Source organism: Cherax quadricarinatus, chromosome 40 (genome assembly GCF_038502225.1).
Source record: "Cherax quadricarinatus isolate ZL_2023a chromosome 40, ASM3850222v1, whole genome shotgun sequence".
Taxonomy (NCBI): Eukaryota; Metazoa; Arthropoda; class Malacostraca; order Decapoda; family Parastacidae; genus Cherax; species Cherax quadricarinatus.
The window spans coordinates 17,698,073-17,720,076 of NC_091331.1; the positions used below are offsets into that span (position 1 = coordinate 17,698,073).

General features: G+C 39.2%; 1 protein-coding gene across 4 annotated transcripts in view; it reads left to right on the forward strand.

Annotated features, from left to right (window-relative positions):
* Positions 1 to 22,004, forward strand: part of LOC128687410 (uncharacterized) — a gene marked incomplete at its 3' end in the record, with an annotated part of 165,677 nt that overhangs the window by 142,218 nt on the left and 1,455 nt on the right. For 3 of the 4 annotated variants that reach the window (XM_070092752.1, XM_070092754.1, XM_070092753.1), the window contains 1 exon segment: positions 1,447 to 1,583. In XM_070092752.1, coding sequence (XP_069948853.1) covers positions 1,447 to 1,583 — 137 coding nt within the window. 4 annotated transcript variants of the gene reach the window in all.

Consider the following 22,004-nt stretch of genomic DNA (forward strand, 5'->3'; position numbering starts at 1 on the left):
ACACACCCCCTACCTTTCCTAAAGCCTCCTTGTTCATCTGCTATCCTATTCTCCGTCTTACTCTTAATTCTTTCAATTATAACTCTACCATACACTTTACCAGGTACACTCAACAGACTTATCCCCCTATAATTTTTGCATTCTCTTTTATCCCCTTTGCCTTTATACAAAGGAACTATGCATGCTCTCTGCCAATCCCTAGGTACCTTACCCTCTTCCATACATTTATTAAATAATTGCACCAACCACTCCAAAACTATATCCCCACCTGCTTTTAACATTTCTATCTTTATCCCATCAATCCCGGCTGCCTTACCCCCTTTCATTTTACCTACTGCCTCACGAACTTCCCCCACACTCACAACTGGCTCTTCCTCACTCCTACAAGATGTTATTCCTCCTTGCCCTATACACGAAATCACAGCTTCCCTATCTTCATCAACATTTAACAATTCCTCAAAATATTCCCTCCATCTTCCCAATACCTCTAACTCTCCATTTAATAACTCTCCTCTCCTATTTTTAACTGACAAATCCATTTGTTCTCTAGGCTTCCTTAACTTGTTAATCTCACTCCAAAACTTTTTCTTATTTTCAACAAAATTTGTTGATAACAGCTCACCCACTCTCTCATTTGCTCTCTTTTTACATTGCTTCACCACTCTCTTAACCTCTCTCTTTTTCTCCATATACTCTTCCCTCCTTGCATCACTTCTACTTTGTAAAAACTTCTCATATGCTAACTTTTTCTCCTTTTTCTCTTTTTAAATTTAGTAATTTATACGGAAGAAGGGGTTACTATCCCCTTGCTCCTGGCATTTTAGTCGCCTCTTACAACACGCATGCTTACGGAGGAAGAATTCTGTTCCACTTCCCCATGGAGATAAGAGGAAATAAACAAGAACAAGAACTAGAAAGAAAATAGAAGATAACCCAGAGGGGTGTGTATATATATATGCTTGTACATGTATGTGTAGTGTGACCTAAGTGTAAATAGAAGTAGCAAGATGTACCTGAAATCTTGCATGTTTATGAGACAGAAAAAAAGACACCAGCAATCCTACCATCATGTAAAACAATTACAGGCTTTCGTTTTACACTCACTTGGCAGGACGGTAGTACCTCCCTATGCGGTTGCTGTCTACCAATCTACTATGTAGAAAAAATAAACTTTTACAATGATATTAAGTGGTGTTTATTCATAAGGCAGGTAAATGTGAACTCATGAAATTGCTAAGAAAAACCGTGCAGGGATTGGAAGTTAAATGTACAGATTAGAGGCTAAATGATTCCTAAAATATAAGTATAGAGTAGTGCAGTTTTTTTAGATTGTAATTTATCTTATATTTAGTTTATATTATTTTCATGCTAATGAAATACAGATTCATTGTTAACTACAATGACTGTTTTAATAAAAAAAAATACATGGCTTAAACTGTATTGCAGATGCGAACAAGTAATTGTATCTCTTAGAGACTGTTTTGCCAATATTGACACAAGCAGTGAAGTATTACCTGTGTTGAAGGCTTTAGTGGCCTTGGCTTCCCACACCACACTCACCAGCTTCATGTGCACTTCTGCAGGTATTATTGTCATCCCTCTTGTAATTTCAAATTCAAATTCAAAGTTTATTCTCTATAAGGATTACAATGCTGAGTTTACAGAATTTAGTTATTGTGTGGTTTACATGTAGTAAAATAATAATTACAGAGTGTACCACTAGAACACCTAGCATGGCTAGGCATTTCGGGCAGACTTAAATTAAATCTTAAGTTTAAAATATTACAAAATTATGAGGTAAGTTGGTATTATGGCTAAGTGACTAAATACTAGTTTGTGAGTTTAGCAATGTGAATGCTTTTGTTTTGGCACTATACATAGTTTCAGTATTGGAGTATCACAGGCCAACTTATGACTAGTTAAGATTCATTATTTTGAGATTGAGATTGATATTTCTGTTTATGGTCAAATGGGTGAGTGAGTGTAAGTGTGAACCACCAGGTGGTATTCGTGTAATTAGTTGACAGGGTGTATCAGGGAGATAAGATGTTTTCTGATGGTAGTTTTGAAGGTGATGAATGTGTCTGCAGTTTTAGAATTTTCAGGTAGGGTGTTCCAGATTTTAGGGCCTTTGACATACATTGAATTTTTGTAAAGGTTTAGTCGGACACGGGGAATGTCATAGAGATGTTTGTGTCTGGTGTTGTGCCTGTGGGTTCTGTCACAACTATCAAGAAAGCGTTTTAGGTCAAGGTTAATATTGGAATTTAAGGTCCTGTAGATGTAGATTGCACAGTAGTAAGTGTGGATGTACTGAACAGGGAGTAAGTTTAGATCTATGAAGAGTGGGGGGGGGTGTGTTGCCAGGGATGGGATTTAGTGATTATTCTTACTGCGGCTTTTTGTTGGGTTATTATTGGCTTTAGGTGTGTTGCTGCAGTTGAACCCCAAGCACAGATAGCATAGGTGAGGTATGGATATATAAGTGAATGGTATAGTGTGAGAAGGGCAGTTTGCGGCATGTAGTATCGTATCTTGGAGAGGATCCCAACCGTTTTGGATACTTTTTTGGTTATGTGTTGGATATGGGTGCTGAAGTTCAGGTTGTTGTCGAGGTATAGGCCTAGGAATTTGCCCTCATTATGCCTGGCAATTAGAGTGTTGTCGATCTTAATGTTAATTTGCGCATCTCCTGCTCTGCTACCAAACATAATGTAGTAGGTTTTGTCAGTGTTAAGCGTAAGTTTATTGGCTGTCATCCAAGTCGATATTTTGATCAGCTCCTCATTAACAATGGTGTTGAGGGTGGCAAGATTAGGGTGAGAGATGACATAAGTCGTGTCGTCAGCAAAGAGAATGGGGTTCAGGTGTTGAGATACGTTTGGAAGATCATTGATGTATATGAGGAAGAGCAGGGGACCAAGGACACTTCCCTGTGGAACTCCAGTATCAAGTGGCTGTGTTGTTGATGCTGTGTCTTTAATGGTGACATACTGATACCTATTAGTAAGGTAAGATTTGAAATATGCAAGCGCATGGCCTCTTATACCATAATGGTCAAGTTTGTGGAGTAGGATGCCGTGGTCTACTGTGTCAAAAGCTTTTCTTAGGTCAATAAAAATTCCTAGTGGATATTCCTTATTTTCCAATGCTGTGTAAAGCAGATCTAGCATTTTTATGATTGCATCGTTAGTGCTTTTATTTTTCCTGAATCCAAATTGGCAGGGGTTGAGTATGTTTTGTGCCGTTATAAATGAATATAGTCTCCTGTGCACGAGTTTCTCAAAGATTTTGGATAGCAATGGTAAGTTTGATATTGGCCTATAGTTGTTTAAATCTGTAGGGTCACCACCTTTATGTATTGGTGTAACCCTTGCCGTCTTGAGTAGTTTCGGGAAGGTGCTAGTTTCTAGTGACTTGTTAAAAAGTAATGAGATAGCATGCGAGAGGACATGGGCCGCTCTCTTGTACAATAATGGTGGGACATGAGACAGATTCCCTGAGTTATTTTTAAGTGACTTTATAATCTCGGTGACTTCCATGGGCTCAGTTGGAGCAAGATAGAAGGAATTTGGGAAATTCCCATCTAGGTAGTCCCCGGCATGGGCATTGGTGCGTGGGATTTTATTGGCGAGATTAGAACCTATGGTTGAGAAGAAGTCGTTTATCTTGTTAGCTGTGTCAGTGGGATGCAGTGGTGTTTCATTAGGTTTAGTTAGGGCAATATTCTTGTTTTTTTTTCAGTTTGTGGGTCCCTAGAATCTGAGAGAGTGTTTTCCAGGTCTTTTTTATATCTCCTCTTGTGTCAGTGAATCTACTGGAGTAGTATAGTTGTTTGGCTTTCTTTATTACTTTGGTGAGGACTGATGAATAGTGTTTAAGAATATCTTTGTGTATTAAGCCCTGTCTATATTGCTTTTCATATTGGTGTTTCTTATCAATGGATTTCAGAATGGTGCTGGTTAGCCATGGGCAACCAAGCCGTTTGTTTGTGATCTGTTTCGTTTTTATAGGACAATGTTTGTTGTATAGTCTAAGTAATTTGTTAAGAAAAATGTCTGTCCAGTCATCAATACCATTGGCCTTGGAGAATTCTGTAGGCCAGTCAACAGTCTCTAGGTCAGCTGTGAACTTCCTTATTGAGGCCTCATCATGGAGTCTAAATGAAACTTTGTTGTATTCAAGTGGTGGTTTACTAATGTTTGTCAAGAGGAAGGTAGGGTAGTGGTCTGTAGTGCTATCTGTGATTATCCCTGATTTAAGGGGGGCTAGTATATTGGTCCATATGTGGTCTATTATGGTTGCACTTGTTTCAGTGAGCCTGGTTGGTTTAGTTATTGTTGGTATGAGAAGTGTGTTGTTCATATTGTTGATGAAATCAGTTACAGGCTGATCATCTAGTAGGCCAAGGTTGATGTTGAAGTCTCCAGCTAAGAGAAGGTGGTGCTTATTCATTTGTCTGTTTGTTATTAGTGCCTTTAGTTTCTCACTGAAATTTGGGATGTTTGTGTGGGGTATCCGGTAAATGGCACCGATTGTTATAGGCGTCTTAAGGTTTTTTACAGTAAAATTAGCAAAAATGTATTCTCCATATTCATCACTAAAGCAAGTGGTGCTAATACAAGATAATTGGTTAGAGTAATAGATTGCAATACCACCCCCAACTTGGTATGGTCTGCAGTTGTGGATTGCTGTGTATCCTGGTAGAGGGTAGATATCTATTGTGTCCTGCTTAAGCCAGGTCTCAGTAAGAATAATGCAGGAGAAGGGTGTCTTTAGTGATTCAAGGAGTGCCAGGAGGTCATCATAGTGTTTGCTTAAGGACCTGATGTTGTAGTTAAGTACTGATAGACTTTTAGCATTGTTTAGGATAGTGCTGGCTTGTGATGCTGTGTAGTAAAGGCAGTTACTTTCCAATAGGTTTTGATTGTGTGTCAGATTATGGAGGTTTAGATCAGGGTCAACGTGATCAATCATCTTCTAGGTTTAAATTATGGTTATTTATATCCTGAGTTGTGGGTTGAGTTTTAGTACTGATATCTGTAGTGGTGGGAAGTTTGGACAAGTGTATAGCTATAGCATTTTGGTCATGTAGAGTATAGTCACTAATACACATAATGGAGTTGGTGTTGTCTATGTGTTGTGCTGGAATGAGCTAAAGTACAACTAGGTACAAATTAAAAATAGCACAAGGAATTGAGTCTAATGAGTACAACTAGGTTTAATCTAATAATATAAAAATACAAATTAAAAATAGCACAAGACTCTCACTAGTAATTGCACTAGGGTCTAATGTAATGAATTTGGTATTGACTATGTATTGAGCTAGAATGAGCTATAGTACAACTGAGTTTAATCTAATGATATAAAAAAGGCACAAGACTCTCAATTGTAATTGCACTAAGGTGTTATATAAGTTGTTTACAAGAATTAGAGTATAACTAGATTTAAATTGACAAGATAAAATATACAAGTTAAGGTAGCAAAATAATAAAAAAAGTAGAAAAAAAATATATATGAGGTAGTTGGTACTAGTTAGCAAAAGATAGTTAAGGGCCTTGAACAATAATATAATTGAAATATACACTAATTGCACACACAATATAGTCACTAAGATATGAAAACAATCTTAGAATAGGACTTATAATATAAACTTATAATATAAAAATACAAATTGAAATGGTACTTGCAATTGCACTAGGGTCTGGTATAGGTTGTTGACAAGATCAAGAGTATAACTAGATTTAAATTGACAAAATAAAATTCACAAATTAAAGTACCAAAAGAATAATAAGTAAAAAATAACAATGGCAATGTCTTGGTTATAATATGATAGTAAGATGGTAGACAGGTACACAGATACACAGGTACACAGGTACACAGATACACAGGTACACAGGTACACAGGTACAAAGGATAATATAAAGGTTGGAGTTGAATATACAAACTTGGAAATTTGGCAACAAAATGTTATGGGAAGTATAAAATAATGATTAATGTACAAAAGTAAAATTGACTGGTAGTAAATATGGTGTTTAATAAAATTTTAGTAAGTAATAATGATTACAAAATAAGTGAAAAAGTAATGTTTATTTCATTCAAAATTGCACTGGTAGTTATACTAGAGGTTATTTGGCAGTACAAGGTAATTAAGAGTACTCTAAGATAGTAAATGTGGTATTAAAACAGGTTAAGGTAATTAGACAAGTAATGGTTATTAAATGATGTCAAAAATGTTAAGAGTAAATTGTATTGATAGTAAAAATGGTAATTATTAATTTTAGTAAGTAATATCAATTGATAGTATTTAAAAAAATATGAGGTAGTAATATGGACAGAGAAAGTATCGATTCAGCTAATATTTAAGCAAACAATAGTAAATAAGAAAATTAGATAAGGTGACTTATGCTTACTAGTAAAATCACAAAATGAGGTAGTTGATTATTTAATTACTAAGAGATTGTACTTTGAAATTTGAACAATAATGGAGCAAAACATACACTACACTACGTAGGCTTTTAGGCTGGACATTTAGTTATTCTCTGTAAGATCAGTATCCCTGAGAAATCATGATAGATCATTCTCGTTCGTGATTGTGTACAGTTGACCTACATTCTCCCGCTTAAGTTTTCTGACTCTATACAGGAGGTTCTGACGTTTTTTGGTAAGACACTCGTTTATGTATACCTCTTGCTGGAAGTGTGCTGACATCAGAGTTCAAATAGTTCTTTGAACTGCAACATTGGTACCCTTTCTTCAATGTGCAGGCACTGTACTAACTTCCTCCAAGATTCAAGTCCAGCTACCCTGTTTTTTCCTCAATCTCTTTGTAAATATTATCTTTACTACACCCCAATAAGAAAATCCCACAAAATCACTTGTCTTCATTCACTCTGAATTAACATGCTTACAAATGACTGCTAGATGCTCAAACCCATACTACTATAAACCTCTTTCACAAGCTCTTAACCCTTCCTGGAATATTCCCTACATCTTCCATCCACATCCATTTTATACATCTTGTTTGTCAATCCATTTTACCCCATTCTTGCTTAACGCTGAATTTTACCTATCATACAACTACAGTGGACCCTCGACTAACGCTATTAATCCGTTCCTGAGAGCTCATCGTTAGTCAAAATAATCGTTAGTCAAGTTAATTTTCCCCATAAGAAATAATGGAAATCAAATTAATCCGTGCAAGACACCCAAAAGTATTGAAAAAAAAATTTTTTAACACATGAAATATTAATTTTAATACACACAAACTGAAGAAGACATGCACGGTTACATGACACTTACCTTTATTGAAGATCTGGTGATGATTGATGGGATGGGAAGAGGGGAGTGTATTGATGGTCTTAGTGTTTAGAAGGGGAATCCCCTTCTATTAGGACTTGAGGTGGCAAGTCCTTTTTCGGGGTTACTTCCCTTCTTCTTTTAATGCCACTAGGACCAGCTTGAGAGTCACTGGACCTCTGTCACACAACATATCTGCCCATAGAGGCCTGTACCTCCCGTTTCTTTATGACATTCCTAAAGTGTTTCACAACATTGTCAGTGTCACCATTAAACACTTGTTCAGGTTTCAGACCTTCACTGTCTATGTACTCCTTGAATTCCTGCACATATTTTTCAGCTGCTTTTTGGTCCAAACTGGCAGCCTCACCATGCCTTATCACACTATGTATGCCACTACGATTCTTAAATCTCTCAAACCAACCTTTGCTGGCCTTAAATTCACTCACATCACTAGTTGCTGGCATTTTTCTAATTAAATCGTCATGCAACTTCCTAGCCTTTTCACATATGATCGCTTGAGAGATGCTATCTCCTGCTATCTGTTTTTCGTTTATCCATACCAATAACAGTCTCTCAACATCTTCTATCACTTGCGATCTCAATTTCGAAAACATAGTTGCACCTTTGGCAAGAACAGCTTCCTTGATTGCCGTTTTCTTGGCCACAATAGTAGCGATGGTTGATTGGGGTTTTGTGTACAGCCTGGCCAGCTCGGAGACATGCACTCCACTTTCATACTTAGCAATGATCTCTTCCTTCATATCCATAGTAATTCTCACCCTTTTTGCTGTAGGGTTGGCACTAGAAGCTTTCTTGGGGCCCATGGTGACTTATTTTGCAGGTGCAATCACTAAAAAGGCTGTGATAATATGAAATGTTCCGATTGTATGCTTGGAAGCGACCGTGGTGGCTGGCTGGCTTGTAATCACTGGCCAGAAGTGGACGTGTCTCAGACGGAATGAATAGTGTTGGTCGAGTTTTTTAGCGCTAATAGAGGCAAAATTTTTGCGATAAAATGTATCGCTAGTCAGATTTATCGTTAATCAATGCCATCGCTGGTCGAGGGTCCACTGTATACTGTTTTTAATTTCTTTTCATATTTTTTGCATAATACTGTATTCACACTATACATTGATCTCAAACTCTACTTCTGCACTGCTGTCATCTTTCTCCTTGCTTTAACACTGGAAGACTAGTACACTCATACAGAAGTGCTAGCACCACTTTACTATATATACATGACTATGTGTGAGCGTGTTAGATAGGAGTGATTGGAGACAAAAGGATTTTGGGACCTGACGAGCTGTTGGAGTGTGAGCAGGGTAATATTTTGTGAAGGGATTCAGGGAAATCGTTTAGCCAGACTTGAGTCGTGGAGGTGGGAAGTACAACGCCTGCACTTTAAAGAAGGGGTTTAGGATATTGGCTGTTTGGAGTGACATCTAAACTGTCGTATCTGGGTGCCCCTGCAAAGACAGTGATTATGTGTGAATGATGGTGAAAGTGTTTCTTTGTTTTTTGGGTCACCCTGTCTCAGTGGGAGACAGCCGACATGTTAAAAAAAAATAATATAATAATTATAATTATTTTTTTCAGCACGTCGGCCATCTTCCACCGAGGCAGAGTGACCCAAAAAACAAAGAAACACTTTCACCATCATTCAACACTTTTAACGAGTTACCCGATTAACCAGGACTCAAGTCCGGCTAACTGGTTTCCCTGACTCTCTTCACAAAACATTATCCTGCTCACACTCCAACAGCTCTTCAGGTCCCAAAATCCATTTGTCTCCATTCACTCCTATCTAACATGCTCACACATGCATGTTGCATTTCTAAGTCCCTTGCACACAAAACCTCTTTTTTCCTCTCCTTCCATCCTTTCCTAGGATGACCCCTACCCCTCCTCCCCTCCACTACAGATTTATACACCCCCAAATCATTTTATTTTGCTCTATCCTTTCTAAATGACCAAATACTTCATCAACCCCTCTTCAGCCCTCTGAATAATATTATTATTACTGCAGTATTATTGTTACAGTATTACTGTATTATTATTGGTATTCTTTCTTAAATGTAATCTGTCCTGCAACCTGTACCACCTGTAACTCCACCCTTAACTTACCTATTGTATTTGTGTATGGGGATCTACAGCAGCAAATCGTCTACACCTGATCATTACACAACAAAAATTTGCCATTATAATAATCACTCAGTCTGATTCCAGACAGCATTGTCCCCCTTCCTCCCACTATACAAAGATTTCAAGCTTTTAAATGTACAAAGTATCTACATATAGTACTGTGCATATTACTTATTCAGAATGCTCAACACAAATATTAACCCTGAAGTGGTTCCTGATTGTTTAGCCTTTTCAATGTCCTATGTAGATCTACGTTATTGATGCCAGCATTGTTCAGAAAGACCTACATTTTGAGCGTACTTCAATCAGATAAGGTGTGAGCAGTAAATTTCAGCCTAGATATGAGAGAATGGGTCTGTGATGAGTGTGCACAGCATAAAAAAATTCTGCCTTAGGCAGTGCATGATTGGGAAAAGCAAACCTTCGATCTTGTGTTTGATTTAAAATGGCAACTTTGAGGTGTGTTTTAGGATGATTTTTATGGTTTTGTTGGCTATTTCATGGTATCATTTGATAAAGTGGAAAACATACTTCCAAAATAGAGATGATTTTGGTTGGTTCCAAACTGGAAGTAGCTTGAAGTCATTCTCAACATAGTGGAAATGTTCGGTTTTTGACAATTTTCCTGAGGACGGGTAAGGTCTCCCCTACACCAGCCGGACTGTTTGATGCATTTCTACTAGGTCTGCTTATTATTGAATACCCTAAACCATGACCATTCATTATTGGTTATACAGTAGAACCCCCGTATCCAATGATCTGGTATCCACTGATTCAGTTATCTGCAGTTAACCTTGGCCCGAAAATATTGAGGTTGCAATTTGACATTTCATTTTTTTATCTGATTACATTCATTTCTTACTGTTTGAATAAGAGTGCATAAAACATGGTTATATAAAGTTTCATTAAGATCAGTCAACAAACAAATGAATAAAAAATTATATACAGCCTCTCCTCACTTAACAACGGAGTTCTGTTCCTAAGACCACATCGGTAAAAGAATTCGTTGTTAAGCAAGGATCTTATTATAATGGTAGTGGGTTTGTTTCAACCATCTTTTATATTGTTGTAATGTCACTTTTGCACCATTTATAGCATTTTTAGTATATTTTTAAATGTTTATACAGTAGTGTACTGTATATTGTAATAAGCAGAATAGAGGAAATCTGCTCTAATGTACATACATTATTTAGGTATGCATACTGGTCAATATTTATACTTCAATAATGTATATTAGAGCTGATTTCCTCTATTCTGTTTATTTCAACATACAGTACACTGCTGTATAAACATTTAAAAATATACCAGAAATGTTATAAATGGTGCAAAGGTGACATTAAAACAATATCAAAGATGGTTGACACAAACCTACTACCATTATAGTATGCTCCTCACTTAGAGACGAATTCATTTAATGACATGGGCTTAGGAACGGAACTCCATCATTAGGTGAGGAGAGGCTGTAATGTCTTATTGTGCATAATATAGCAGTTAAACTTCTAAAGAAAATAATATCATAATAAGTAATGATAATCATATAATTATTATTATTAATAATAATGTTATGAATGAAAAGAAGCTGGATGTCCTGGCCCTAAGCGAAACAAAGCTGAAGGGGGTAGGGGAATTTCGGTGGGGGGAAATAAATGGGATTAAATCTGGAGTATCTGAGAGAGTTACAGCTAAGGAAGGGGTAGCAGTAATGTTGAAGGATCAGTTATGGAAGGAGAAAAGAGAATATGAATGTGTAAATTCAAGAATTATGTGGATTAAAGTAAAGGTTGGATGCAAAAAGTGGGTCATAATAAGCATGTATGCACCTGGAGAAGAGAGGAATGTAGAGGAGAGAGAGAGATTTTGGGAGATGTTAAGTGAATGTATAGGAGCCTTTGAACCAAGTGAGAGAGTAATTGTGGTAGGGGACCTGAATGCTAAAGTAGGAGAAACTTTTAGAGAGGGTGTGGTAGGTAAGTTTGGGGTGCCAGGTGTAAATGATAATGGGAGCCCTTTGATTGAACTTTGTATAGAAAGGGGTTTAGTTATAGGTAATACATATTTTAAGAAAAAAGAGGATAAATGAGTATACAAGATATGATGTAGGGCGAAATGACAGTAGTTTGTTGGATTATGTATTGGTAGATAAAAGACTGTTGAGTAGACTTCAGGAAGTACATGTTTATAGAGGGGCCACAGATATATCAGATCACTTTTTAGTTGTAGCTACACTGAGAGTAAAAGGTAGATGGGATACAAGGAGAATAGAAGCATCAGGGAAGAGAGAGGTGAAGGTTTATAAACTAAAAGAGGAGGCAGTTAGGGTAAGATATAAACAGCTATTGGAGGATAGATGGGCTAATGAGAGCATAGGCAATGGGCCAAAGAGGTTTGGGGTAGGTTTAAAAATGTAGTGTTAGAGTGTTCAGCAGAAGTTTGTGGTTACAGGAAAGTGGGTGCGGGAGGGAAGAGGAGCGATTGGTAGAATGATGATGTTAAGAGAGTAGTAAGGGAGAAAAAGTTAGCATATGAGAATTTTTTACAAAGTAGAAGTGATGCAAGGAGGGAAGAGTATATGGGGAAAAAGAGAGAGGTTAAGAGAGTGGTGAAGCAATGTAAAATGAGAGCAAATGAGAGAATGGGTGAGATGTTATCAACAAATTTTGTTGAAAATAAGAAAAAGTTTTGGAGTGAGATTAACAAGTTAAGGAAGCCTAGAGAACAAATGGACTTGTCAGTTAAAAATAGGAGAGAAGAGTTATTAAATGGAGAGTTAGAGGTATTGGGAAGATGGAGGGAATATTTTGAGAAATTGTTAAATGTTGATGAAGATAGGGAAGCTGTGATTTTGTGTATAGGGCAAGGAGGAATAACATCTTGTAGGAGTGAGGAAGAGCCAGTTGTAAGTGTGGGGGAAGTTCGTGAGACAGTAGGTAAAATGAAAGGGGGTAAGGCAGCTGGGATTGATGGGATAAAGACAGAAATGTTAAAAGCAGGTGGGGATATAGTTTTGGAGTGGTTGGTGCAATTATTTAATAAATGTATGGAAGAGGGTAAGGTACCTAGAGATTGGCAGAGAGCATGCATAGTTCCTTTGTCTAAAGGCAAAGGGGACAAAAGAGAGTGCAAAAATTGTAGGGGGATAAGTCTGTTGTGTATACCTGGTAAAGTGTATGGTAGAGTTATTATTGAAAGAATTAAGAGTAAGACGGAGAATAGGATAGCAGATGAACAAGGAGGCTTTAGGAAAGGTAGGGGGTGTGTGGACCAGGTGTTTACAGTGAAACATATAAGTGAACAGTATTTAGATAAGGCTAAAGAGGTTTTTGTGGCATTTATGGATTTGGAAAAGGCGTATGACAGGGTGGACAGGGGGGCAATGTGGCAGATGTTGCAGGTGTATGGTGTAGGAGGTAGGTTACTGAAAGCAGTGAAGAGTTTTTACGAGGATAGTGAGGCTTAAGTTAGAGTATGTAGGAAAGAGGGAGATTATTTCCCAGTAAAAGTAGGCCTTAGACAAGGATGTGTGATGTCACCGTGGTTGTTTAACCCTTTCAGGGTCCAAGGCCCAAATCTGGAGTCACGCACCAGTGTCCAAGAATTTTCAAAAAAAAAATTTGTTATTTTTTCTTATGAAATCGTAGAGAATCTTTTTGTGAAGGTAATAAAACAAAAAGTACGAAATTTGGTGGAAAATTGACGAAATTATGCTCTCGCGAATTTTGATGTGTCAGCGATATTTACGAATCGGCGATTTTGCCGACTTTGACTTCCATTTTAGGCCAATTACATTATTCCAGTCAACCAAATTCTTAGCTATTTCACTAGTATTACTTCTATTCTATCGATTGAGCACAAGAAATCGCCAAGTCAACTGTTTCAACTACAAAATAAAGTGATCGGAAATTGTTAATTTGGCCAATTTAACACAAAGTTCAAAATATTCCAATTTCAAAACAGGGTCCAGAATGAACAATGTAGGCATTCCTGGCACTAAACTAACATTTCCTCTGTTCATTAGTTATGTTTTGAGGCTTTACAAATAAATTCCATTTTGATTTTTTATTCACATAATGAATTTTTATTCACACCAAAAAATAGAAGATTTACTGTTATGCAATATTGTAATAATTGTATAAATATCATCACCATATTTGTGAATGTATATTAGACCCACCAGCTGACGTGTATTAGACGTGTGAGGTCGTTTGTTTACTCTTGAATATCGGCAAAAATTTAACATTTCTGCTACTTTGAGCTCAGTTTCAAGCCATTTCCAGTGCTAAAACCAATCAAAATCATCACTATTTCTGTAATATGTCTTCCATTCTATCAAATGAGACCAAGAAATCGCAAATACAACTATAAAAAACATACGAAAAAACACTGCAAAGTTGCTGTTTTAATCGAAAAATCATGATTTCATTTTTTTTCTCTCATTATACACAGTGTGCTGCAGGATCTGTTTTATGTGGTGCACACATACCACATAGATGTATTCTCTCATATCTAGGCCCAAATGTACCACTCACAGTTTATCAGAGTGAGCTGAGCTCATGGCGTAGATCTACGGTTTGGACCCTGAACGTAAAGCCGTAGATCTACGGGACGGACCCTGAAAGGGTTAATATAATTATAGATGGGGTTGAAAGAGAAGTAAATGCGAGGGTCTTGGCAAGAGGCGTGGAGTTAAAAGATAAAGAGTCACACATAAAGTAGGAGTTGTCACAGTTGCTCTTTGCTGATGACACTGTGCTCTTGGGAGATTCTGAAGAGAAGTTGCAGAGGTTGGTGGATGAATTTGGTAGGGTATGCAAAAGAAGAAAATTAAAAGTGAATACAGGAAAGAGTAAGGTTATGAGGATAACAAAAAGATTAGGCGATGAAAGATTGGATATCAGATTGGAGGGAGAGAGTATGGAGGAGGTGAATGTATTCAGATATTTGGGAGTGGACGTGTCAACGGATGGGTCTATGAAAGATGAGGTGAATCATAGAATTGATGAGGGGAAAAGGGTGAGCGGTGCACTTAGGAGTCTGTGGAGACAAAGAACTTTGTCCTTGGAGGCAAAGAGGGGAATGTATGAGAGTATAGTTTTACCAACTCTCTTATATGGGTGTGAAGCATGGGTGATGAATGTTGCAGCGAGGAGAAGGCTGGAGGCAGTGGAGATGTCATGTCTGAGGGCAATGTGTGGTGTTAATATAATGCAGAGAATTCGTAGTTTGGAAGTTAGGAGGAGGTTCGGGATTACCAAAACTGTTGTCCAGAGGGCTGAGGAAGGGTTGTTGAGGTGGTTCGGACATGTAGAGAGAATGGAGCGAAACAGAATGACTTCAAGAGTGTATCAGTCTGTAGTGGAAGGAAGGTGGGGTAGGGGTCAGCCTAGGAAAGGTTGGAGGGAGGGGGTAAAGGAGGTTTTGTGTGTGAGGGGCTTGGACTTCCAGCAGGCATGCGTGAGCATGTTTGATAGGAGTGAATGGAGACAAATGGTTTTTAATACCTGACGTGCTGTTGGAGTGTGAGCAAAGTAACATTCATGAAGGGATTCAGGGAAACCGGCAGACCGGACTTGAGTCCTGGAGATGGGAAGTACAGTGCCTGCACTCTTGAAGGAGGGGTATTAATGTTGCAGTTTAAAAACTGTAGTGTAAAGCACCCTTCTGGCAAGACAGTGATGGAGTGAATGATGGTGAAAGTTTTTCTTTTTCGGGCCACCCTGCCTTGGTGGGAATCGGCCAGTGTGTTAATAAAATATAAAATAAAATAATTAAATAATATTTATTATTTAATGTAGTAACATCACCATTTGGCATCATTACAAAGAGGCATAGAAGTGCTTTTGACGCCATGATGTAAAGAAGCATGTAGCTCTGGGGGGCACTACAAAGTCCAATATTTATGCAATTGTTGTCAGTTTTATTATTTTAGGTATCACATGTGTTTTCATAATTACATAAGAAACATGCTACATATTGTGAAAAACTTATACAAACAGCTATAAGGGAGGAAATTGACATGAAGGGAGATGGGTGCTTGCACTGTCTGGTAGTGAGGCTATGTTGACCACCCTGTCACCCATCATCCAGTCACCACCCACACCAGGCCACTGACAAGCACACCTTTCACCCATACCACTTCCCCACAGCTTCAGATTCACACAGCCTTAGACCTTACTCATACTTTCACTCACTGCTCCCCCACAGCTTCTAGCCCTCACAGCCCTGCTCCTACAGCCCTATGCCCTCACTTTACCCATGTTTTCACAGCCCACACACCCTGACATGCCATCTACATTCCTAGTCATGTAGCCACCAACCACCCTTACACTGTCTACACCAACTGCACATGGACTCGCTCAGTCACCCATCATCCACACTACCATCCACATTGGGCCACCAACACTACCACCCACACTGGACCACCAGCACTACCACCCACACTGGACCACCAGCACTACCACCCACACTGGACCACCAGCACTACCACCCACACTGGGCCACCAACACTACCACCCACACTGGACCACCAGCACTACCACCCACACTGGACCACCAGCACTACCACCCACACTGGGCCACCAGCACTACCACCCACACTGGGCCACCAACACTACCACCCACACTGGGCCACCAACTCTACCACCCACATTGGGCCACCAACACTGCCACCCACATGGTCACCATCACACCACCTCATTGCTTCCAGCCTCCCTCCCTACACTTCTCCGAAATCCACTATCACATGTATGTAAACGAAAAATGACTTGAATACCATATAGCTTTCACTACTGTCTGCGGTTTTGGTGTACGTAGCAGGTCCTTGAAACTTATCCCCCATGGATATGGGGGTTCTGTATTTTATTATCCAAAAAACAGGGTAAAAACTTCAGTAGAGTGGACCCTCAGTTTTCATGTTTAATGTGTTCCAGAGCCATCGGCCAAAACCAAAACTGGCCAAAACTGAAACCATTTTCCCCATAAGAAATAATGTAAGTGGAATTAATCCATTCCAGACACACAGAAGTATCAACAAAATTTTTTTTTTTTACCTTAAATATACATTTACATGCACAAAAGAATGTACATTAACCCTTTGGGGGTCGCCAGGCCCTCTCAGAGATTTGTTCTCAAGGTTGCCAAAATTTAAAAAAAAAAAAAAATTGTTCTTAGGACAAGATAGAGAATCTTTTCCCGATCATAATGACACCAAAAGTATGAAATTTGACGGAAAACTTATGGAATTATGCTCTTGCGAAGTTAGCGGTCTCAACAGTGTTTATGCATCAGCGATTTTGCCCACTTTGAGCCCTATTTTCGGCCAATTCCAGTGTACTAGTCGACAAAAATCATAACTATTTCGCTAGAACTTCATTTTTTCTATCGAATGAGTACAAGAAACCACCCATTTACCAATTTCAACTATCCAATAAAGTGGTCCGAATTTAGCAATTTTGCCAATTTCACACAAATTTCAAAAGATGCCAATTTCCGAATAGGGTCCAGAATAAACAAGAAAGACATTCCTGGCACTAAAATAACAAGTTCTCTGTTTGTTAGTCACATCCCCAGGCCCCTCTTATATTTCTTTGGCTTTCCACTTTGAATTTTTATTCTTGCAAAAAAATAGAAGATTTACTGTTAGGCAGACTACTGCATTAGTGTAGAAATGGTATAAATAATATCAGCGCACTTGTGAAAGAATATTAGACTCGCCAGTTGACATGTATTGGACGCATGGCATGATTTGTTTGCTTTTGAACTTTGGTAGAAATCGAACATTTCTGCTACTTTGAGCTCAATTTCAAGGTACTTTTCATTGTAAAACCAGTCAAAGTCATCCCAATTTCTGTAATATGTCTTCCATTCTATCAAATGAGACCAAGAAAACTAGAATACAACAATAAATACCATACGAAAATACAGTGCAAAGTCGCTGTTTTAATCCAAAAACATGGTCAAAGTTTTTTTTTTTTTCTCATTCCACACTGTGTGCTGCAGGATTTTTTTTTTTATACTGCGCACACTGACCACATAGACCCATTCTTTCATATGTATGCCTACCAGCTTTCTCTCACTAGATTTGAGGGCGCTAGAATATAGGCGTACTAGTACGTCAAAAACCCTGGGGCGTAAGCCGTACTAGTATGGCCGAAACCCCCAAAGGGTTAAATATGACACTTACCTTTATTGAAGGCTGTTGTTGCTGGAAGGAAGACAGGGAGGAGGGGAGAGTGAAGAGAGGTTAGTTTTTGGATGGGAAATCCCCCTCCATAAGGACTGTAGGTACCAACTCCTTATCCGGGGTCACTTCCTTCCTTTGTTTTTTAATGCCACTAGGACCAGCTTAAGTCACTGGACCCCTGTCACACAAAATATCTGTCCAGATAGGTCTGTTTCTGGTATCTCTTTAATTGCCTAAAATTGGACATGGCATTGTCATTGTAAAAGTCGCCAGCACGGATTCCAACAGCTTTCTCAGGGTGATGTTGCTCCACAAATGACTGTACTCTAGTCCACATTGCACAAATCTCCTTAATCTCTGAAGAAGGCACCTGCTTCCATCTCTCTTCATCCTCCTCTGCAACAATTTCTTGTGCTGTGGTCTGTTGCAGATGAAGCTCTTGCAGCTCATCAGTGGTTAGCTCTTGATTGTGGTCCTCCACCAACTCTTCCACATCGTTGCCACTCACATCCAACCCCATGGAATTCCCCAATGTCACAATTGATTACACAACAGGTGTAGGGTCGACAGGGTCAGCCTCAAACCCTTCAAAATCCTTCTTTTGGACACAATCTGACCACAATTTTCCTCAAGCAGAGTTCATCGTCCTGGAAGTCACTCCCTGCCAAGCCTTATCTATAAGGCCTGTGCAGTGGAAGATACTGAAGTGATTCTTCCAGAACTCTCTTAGGGTCAATTCAGAGTCCGAGGTTATGTCATAACACCTTTGAAACATTGCTTTGGTGTACAGTTGTTTGAAGTTTGCAATTATCTGCTGGTCCATAGGTTGGATGAGAGGAGTAGTGTTAGGAGGCAAAAACTTCACTGTTACGAAGCAGAATTCCTCAGACAATTGGTCTTCCAAGTCTGGAGGATGAGCAGGAGCATTGTCCATTAAAAGGAGGCACTGGAGTGGCAATTTATTATCCAGGAGGTATTTTTTCACAGCGGGGCCAAACACTTCATTGAACCATTCCAGGAAAATTTCCCTTGTGACCCATGTCCTACTGTTTGCTTTCTGCATCACACACAATTTACTCTTCACAACACTGTTATTCTTGAATACACTGGGATTTTCAGAGAGATACACCAGTAAAAGCTTCAATGTGATGTCTCCACTAGCAGTACCACACAAGACAGTTAGCTTGTCTTTCATAGGCATGTGTCCTGGGAGTGCCTTTTCCTCCTGCATGATATAAGTCCTCATTGGCATTTTCTTCCAAAAGAGGCCTGTTTCGTCACAATTGGAATTTTTCAGACTAAATAACATTCGAATTCCCGCACAAATTTTTCAGCCGCTTGTTTGTCTGAACTGGCACCCTCACTATGCCTTACAACACTGTATGCCACTTCACTTCTTGAATTTTTCAAATCAGCCTTTGCTGGCCTTGAATTCACCTTCACCACCTCTTGTTTCAGGCAGTTTCTTTGTGAAATCCTCATGCAACTGCCTTGCCTTTTCACAAATAATGGACTGCACAACACTATCTCCTGCTAACTCTTTCTCTCTGATCCACACCAACAACAATTTCTCCCCTTCAGTTGTTTAGGATCTCTGTTTGGTTATTGCATTCACCCCTTTTGCATCATCAGCTTCCATGATTTCTTTTCTCTTTGCCGCAATGAAGCTGATTGTTGATGGCGACTTCCTGTACATCCTGCCGAGTTCAGCAATGTGTACGCCACTATCATATTTTCCTAGGATTTCTTTTTTCAGTTCTACAGTGTTCCTCACTTCCTTTACCAAAGCACTGGCACTAGAAGCTTTCTTTGGGGCCATGGTCGCTTATTTAGCAGTCACACACGATAAACAAGTGGCAAAGACAATGGATTATTATGAAATGTTTCGTATGACCTGGCAGGATGTGTTCACTGACCAAGAAACAATGCTACACTGGCTGAAAATGTGTGTGGGAGGCGGCTTTGTCTGCACATTGGACACTGGACACGTTCCATACAATCGATGAAAACAGAGGTTATTGACGAAAACGGAAGCCAAAAATCAACGAAAAAAGTTGGCCAAAACCGAAATCGGCGATAACAGAGATCGACAAAAACCGAGGGTCCACTGTACTTTGTGTGTAATATACGAGAGGCCTGAGGAATTGACTAATGAACAGAGGAAATGTTTTAGTGCCTGGAATGTCTACAGTGATTTCAAATTGGAATTTTTTTAATTTTGTGTAAAATTTGGCCAAATTACGAACTTCTGTGCACTTCATAGGTAGTTCTGATAATTAAATGGGTGGTTTCTTGTGTTCAATCAATAAAGCAAAAGGCTTACTAACAAAATAGCGGGAAAAATTGCTGATGTGTAAATTGTGTCTAGATTGCTAACTTTGCACCTGTGTAATTTCATAAGTTTTCCATCAAATTTCAGTTTTCATGTAAATTTTTTTTTTTTTTTATTATCACACTGGCCGATTCCCACCAAGGCAGGGTGGCCCGAAAAAGAAAAACTTTCACCATCATTCACTCCATCACTGTCTTGCCAGAAGGGTGCTTTACACTACAGTTTTTAAACTGCAACATTAACACTCCTCCTTCAGAGTGCAGGCACTGTACTTCCCATCTCCAGGACTCAAGTCTGGCCTGCCGGTTTCCCTGAACCCCTTCATAAATGTTACTTTGCTCACACTCCAACAGCACGTCAAGTATTAAAAACCATTTGTCTCCATTCACTCCTATCAAACATGCTCACGCATGCCTGCTGGAAGTCCAAGCCCCTCGCTCACAAAACCTCCTTTACCCCCTCCCTTACCCCCTCCCTCCAACCTTTCCTAGGCCGACCCCTACCCCGCCTTCCTTCCACTACAGACTGATACACTCTTGAAGTTATTCTGTTTCGCTCCATTCTCTCCACATGTCCGAACCACCTCAACAACCCTTCCTCAGCCCTCTGGACAACAGTTTTGGTAATCCCGCACCTCCCCCTAACTTCCAAACTACGAATTCTCTGCATTATATTCACACCACACATTGCTCTCAGACATGACATCTCCACTGCCTCCAGCCTTCTCCTCGCTGCAACATTCATCACCCATGCTTCACACCCATATAAGAGCGTTGGTAAAACTATACTCTCATACATTCCCCTCTTTGCCTCCAAGGACAAAGTTCTTTGTCTCCACAGACTCCTAAGTGCACCACTCACCCTTTTCCCCTCATCAATTCTATGATTCACCTCATCTTTCATAGACCCATCCGCTGACACGTCCACTCCCAAATATCTGAATACATTCACCTCCTCCATACTCTCTCCCTCCAATCTGATATCGAATCTTTCATCACCTAATCTTTTTGTTATCCTCATAACCTTACTCTTTCCTGTATTCACTTTCAATTTTCTTCTTTTGCACACCCTACCAAATTCATCCACCAATCTCTGCAACTTCTCTTCAGAATCTCCCAAGAGCACAGTGTCATCAGCAAAGATCAACTGTGACAACTCCCACTTTATGTGTGATTCTTTATCTTTTAACTCCACGCCTCTTGCCAAGACCCTCGCATTTACTTCTCTTACAACCCCATCTATAAATATATTAAACAACCACGGTGACATCACACATCCTTGTCTAAGGCCTACTTTTACTGGGAAATAATTTCCCTCTTTCCTACATACTCTAACTTGAGCCTCACTATCCTCGTGAAAACTCTTCACTGCTTTCAGTAACCTACCTCTTACACCATACACCTGCAACATCTGCCACATTGATCCCCTATCCACCCTGTCATACGCCTTTTCCAAATCCATAAATGCCACAAAGACCTCTTTAGCCTTATCTAAATACTGTTCACTTATATGTTTCACTGTAAACACCTGGTCCACACACCCCCTACCTTTCCTAAAGCCTCCTTGTTCATCTGCTATCCTATTCTCCATCTTACTCTTAATTCTTTCAATAATAACTCTACCATACACTTTACCAGGTATACTCAACAGACTTCTCCCCCTATAATTTTTGCACTCTCTTTTATCCCCTTTGCCTTTATACAAAGGAACTATGCATGCTCTCTGGCAATCCCTAGGTACCTTACCCTCTTCCATACATTTATTAAATAATTGCACCAACCACTCCAAAACTATATCCCCACCTGCTTTTAACATTTCTATCTTTATCCCATCAATCCCGGCTGCCTTACCCCCTTTCATTTTACCTACTGCCTCACGAACTTCCCCCACACTCACAACTGGCTCTTCCTCACTCCTACAAGATGTTATTCCTCCTTGCCCTATACACGAAATCACAGCTTCCCTATCTTCATCAACATTTAACAATTCCTCAAAATATTCCCTCCATCTTCCCAATACCTCTAACTCTCCATTTAATAACTCTCCTCT